General features: G+C 39.8%; 1 protein-coding gene across 1 annotated transcript; it reads right to left on the bottom strand.

Moving 5' to 3' along the window:
* Positions 1-1,760: 1,760 nt before the first annotated feature.
* LOC133454834 (uncharacterized) lies at positions 1,761-4,282 on the bottom strand. Its single transcript, XM_061733560.1, has 11 exons — positions 4,178-4,282; positions 3,998-4,067; positions 3,681-3,784; positions 3,318-3,590; positions 3,106-3,199; positions 2,884-2,954; positions 2,499-2,750; positions 2,334-2,354; positions 2,112-2,240; positions 1,830-1,892; positions 1,761-1,784 (listed from the first exon to the last, which is right to left on the bottom strand). Exons 1-11 carry the CDS (start codon positions 4,280-4,282, stop codon positions 1,761-1,763), a joined length of 1,206 nt encoding a protein of 401 aa, XP_061589544.1.
* Between the last annotated feature and the right edge of the window lie 320 nt (positions 4,283-4,602).

Raw genomic sequence — 4,602 nt, 5'->3', positions numbered from 1 at the left:
GCTTGTATTTATATTCTTTATATTTGCTTTCTGCGTCTTTAATTTTCCATTCAATGAATTCCTTATACAAGATATTTTTCTTACGTTACGTAGACCTTTAGTGATCCACGATTTAATCTTTAGACACAGAGGCGACACAATGGACTAAGCTGATACAAAGAGTTGACCAAATCTATTTCACTTATCCAGGAGGAGGAGGAGGAACAGACGACATGAGATAGGAGGAGGAGAGGGGAGGAGATATACCTTAGCTGGATAGGATGGTCCCACAGGTGAAGGAGTTTTAATCTTAGGCCTCTGAGAACGCATAACAGCAAATTCAGTAAAATTTAAGACTTTAATGAAACAATGCACTTTAGTCAGGAGGAGTGACTTGTCCCGCTAGTGAAGACATCAGACCTCTGGCCATCTGAATATATAAAGCAGCAAAATTTTACTAAGAGGAAGACTTTAAGTGAGATCATGCATGTTACTGAATATGGAAGCATATGAGGGCTTATATCATTTTCAAATGATGCCTCAGCAAATAGTTACCAATACTCAATTTTAAATCTAGAATGTGAAAATTTAAATGCATTTGCAGAAATGCTTTTTCATTTTAAGAATGTGGCTGCATTTTTTGACTCAAAAATCAAATCAATAATATTTAATCCAATTTGCATTTACATTTTTTTGTATTTTATTTTGAAAATTAAATCTCAAACGTCTTTTTATTTTTAATTTGAATAAATAACAAGAATAAGCAGCCTTGAAGAATAAAATTAAAATGCAAATCAGATTATATATTATTAATTTGATTTTAGAGTCAAACAATGCAGCCACATTCTTAAAATGAAAAAGCATTTCCGCAAAAATGCATTTTAATTTGAAAATAGGCCCTCATGTGCTTCCATAACTGAACCGTACTTTTGCAGGTGGAGAACAGCAGGGGGTTTCTAGCTCATCCGAACTACAGGAGACTCCGGTCAGAGGTGATACAAACGGCTGATGACAGATGAGAAGAAACAGTGAATTAAACTGTGGACAATTTATTTAATTTGATGTATTTTGTAAGTGAGAGAGGTGCAAATGTTCAGTGTTATACAGATAAAATCTGAATCAGGTAACTCACCGTCTTGGGCTTAGGAGAAGTCTTGCGATCCACACGCAAGTTCGTGGTGCTGAACTGTCCAGCGGGGGGAAGTGGGGGGAAGCACTCCTCCCGAAAGACAAAACACTCCTCCTGAAAAACAAAACAGGTTGACTTCTGATTACAATCTGTCCTGTAAGAAAAAAAACAAACCAAAGAATGATAAATACATCCTCAAGGAATATTATTTAAATATTAACCTGCGGTTGAACCATCCCAGGTTGAGGAGAACCTGTGGATCTGCGAGGTTCCCTTGGGTGGCTCACCTGTTACCAATGAAAATGTATTTTAAGTGTAATCTGCATCATCAAATAAAATATCAATTAAACTTGAATCATTAAAATTACAAAATGCACTTTTGATAGTTATATGAGAGGAACCATAGTGTTACTGTTCTTAAAACATCTAAATAATTGTTATTATAAATATTATTGCACCTTTTGGCAAACATTAGCCCTATGAACAAATTCTAAACTAATAGAAGAGGGGGAACGGCATACCGTCACAGCAGGGGAGGTTAGGCCCAAAGGCTCGTCCTCGTCCGAACTCCAGAACAATCCGGATGGGGATGTTCCAACCTTCTGAGAAGATGTCATAACATACATATTAAACTTTAGGCAGTGAGGACAGTCTAGACATCTCTGGGCAGAGTGAGCTGCGAATCCCCAGCATGTGTCATTTGTGATTAGAAGTAACATACCTTGTTCACTGGAGAACGGAAGCAGCGACGATACTTTCCCTTGGCTTGGGACGAGGACGCAACCTATAGCATGAAATAAATCAAAATACTTCAAGTCACATCGTTACAGTGAAACAACAATATACATTACAATTATATTTATAGATAGCATAGTTTATTTGAAGACTATTATTATAGTTTATATGACTTTAAAAAATATAGATGTAAAATTAACAGTCAGTAATAAAAAAGGTAACACTGGATAAAATGCCCTCCATCAAGACATAAAAGTTTGACACTGACCTTCTTGGGCTTAGGCGAAGGCTTGAAGTCCGCCAGGCAAGACAGGTGAGAAGGAGAGACTTTCTCCATAGCACGTAGGGCGGTGCTGCTGAAGAAGACGGGGTTCAGTGGGAAAAAGCACTCCTCCTCCTATAAAAAAATAACACAGAAAATCTTCTAATTACATCTTTTTTTTTCTAATTCAAAAAGTAATATTTGAAAAGCCATAAACGAAGCACAAACCTGTGGTTGAGCTGTCCTCCACTGGAATGACAGAAAGCATTGCATTTTATTAAAAAAATAAAAACATTGCAACCTTCATTAATATCACATTAAACATTGTATAAATCACATCACACCATCATACCGTATATTAAGTCTCAAGCACACATAATATGCATCAATTACCTTGCTTTCCTGACCAACTACCGTCCACCGAGACGGATCAGGGGTAGTTGATTCAGGACGAGGGGAAGCTGGAGCAGGAGAACTCTCCCTCACAACCGCTTTAGGAAGGACCTTCCTAAGTGGAGGTGATGGCCTGGGAGAGACTCGCAAGACTGGTGGTGGTGGTGGTGGTGGTGTCCTAAGTTGCTCTGTAGCAGCAGATGAGAGCAACTCAGCGAGGATAGCCATCCCGAAACGATCACTCAGGTGGACCTGCAGAAATAAGCAAAGAAAAAAACAAAAAGGTTTTACTTTCATTTAGCATCTGCCGTGTACTGAAGTCTTAATGGCAACAACAAAGAACTACAAATCAGACTTTTGTTCCACACACAGACATTGTACTTACACCATCATAGCTCCAAAGCGCCAGATTGCTCAGGGGGAAATGCTCCGTAGCGGAGAAGAAGTACTTCACACCTTGAAAAAGAGAAAAAAATAAATTAATTAATCTTCATGTTATACATACATGTATTATGACTTTATATGAGATGCTACACATTTAATTCATGCTTTTTATGCAAGATATTTTCTCAATTAGCTGTATGAAACTCAAATATTTTCCACATACCCATACGAGCAGCCACACGTCGATATTCCTGACGCAGGTGATCCTGGTAGTGAGGGTCACAAGTCAGGCGGGGTGGAAAGTCGACAACAAAAACCTGTAGAACACAAAACCTGATCATTAATAAGAAAATTACACTTTCCCTAAAAGTCCCACACAGTCCATATAATGAAATCATCCAATCAACAATAATAAGATAAGAAAGAAAAGCTTACCTTAGGCCAGCGGTTGCCAATGGATTGGAGGAGTTTGGCAAAGTCGTTGGCAGCGTTAGCAATGGTGTTGCGAGTCAGGTCGTTGCTGGGAGCCAGTAGACATACGGCCTCAGGAGTACGAGGAACTACGGCGTTTAGGACCTCGGTACGGAGCTGAGACGCACTGGCCCCCGGAGTCGACATGATGCCAAAGGACAGGTCTTGAGTCTTTGGCATCTGGACAAAACCATCTACAATGGCGCGTAGATGGGAGTCCCCGACAATCAGAACAAGCTGCAAAAATAATAGCATTTCATTCGCATGAAAATCATGAAGACATCAAACGATCAATTATTTTCTTCCAACAGTCAATATATATATTACCTTCTTGTCCGGGGACTCAGGCGGCATGATCAATTTGTTTGGCCGCCCTGTGAAGGGGGAAATTGACCAATGGAGCACTCTGTGGCGTCGCCCGGAGCCATGGCCTGTTTAGAAAAAGATGGAACATGAGACGATTAAAGAGGGATTTCATACCTGTAAAAATCCTACAACAATCACTCTTTACTAGCAGTGAAAACATGCAAGAATGAAAGACAGTTAACAAGCTCTTAGCAGAAATGTATAGTAAGAATACATAATTATTATATTTGATATAATAAAAATTAATTCAATTAATAATAAAACAGCTGAATACTCACGTGCACAAAAGTCGGCACGCGCTTCATCCTCTGACCAGGGCCGTTTGGCTGGGAGTGTGAAACCAGCCGACTAATGACAAATAAGAAACAGATTAAACTTAACTGGACGGTGTAAACGTGTCTCAGTGAAGAGACTGAGTTGTTTAAATGAGTGTTTGTGTCATTTCTGGTCATACATACGTTGTTCACTGGATAGAGGGAGCTCTGGGGGGGGTCTGGCTCATCGACCTTCTCCTTTCTCCAGCGCTCCGCCTGGGCCTGGGACCTCTTCCCCTTTCTCGGCATCCTGAAAGAAAAAAAGAAATCCCTCCAAACAAAAGGGTGTTAAGCCTAAACTAAAACCTAACCTAAACAAGTTATTCTACTCAGTACACGATATAGTTAATATATAGTGTATAATAATATAATAGCTAACAGTACACAAGGTTATAATACGTAAATGTGCGTGAGAGGAGTTGAGGCGGAGAGGGAGATTAGAAAGAGGTGGCGATTAGTTAGAGGGGGAGAGGGAGGGGGAGAGGGAGGAGGAGAGGGAGATGAGGTAAAGATGAGTTAGGGATGAGTTAGGGATGAGTTAGGGATGAGTTAGAGAGATGGGGTTAGAG

Source organism: Cololabis saira, chromosome 11, assembly GCF_033807715.1.
Source record: "Cololabis saira isolate AMF1-May2022 chromosome 11, fColSai1.1, whole genome shotgun sequence".
NCBI lineage: Eukaryota > Metazoa > Chordata > Actinopteri > Beloniformes > Belonidae > Cololabis > Cololabis saira.
The sequence above is the reverse complement of the archived record's forward strand: the minus strand, read 5'-3'. Positions and strand labels throughout refer to the sequence as shown.

What these genes read in the sequence shown, in the direction of transcription:
- LOC133454834 (XM_061733560.1), bottom strand. Translation starts at nt 4,282, where the DNA reads ATGCCGAGAAAGGGGAAGAGGTCCCAGGCCCAGGCGGAGCGCTGGAGA. An exon ending in TTGGCAACCGCTGGCCTAAG is followed by an intron (nt 3,200 to 3,317) that starts GTAAGCTTTTCT and finishes TGTGTTCTACAG; the next exon opens with GTTTTTGTTGTCGACTTTCC. An exon ending in GGAGGACAGCTCAACCACAG is followed by an intron (nt 2,241 to 2,333) that starts GTTTGTGCTTCG and finishes ATTTTTTTATAG; the next exon opens with GAGGAGGAGTGCTTTTTCCC.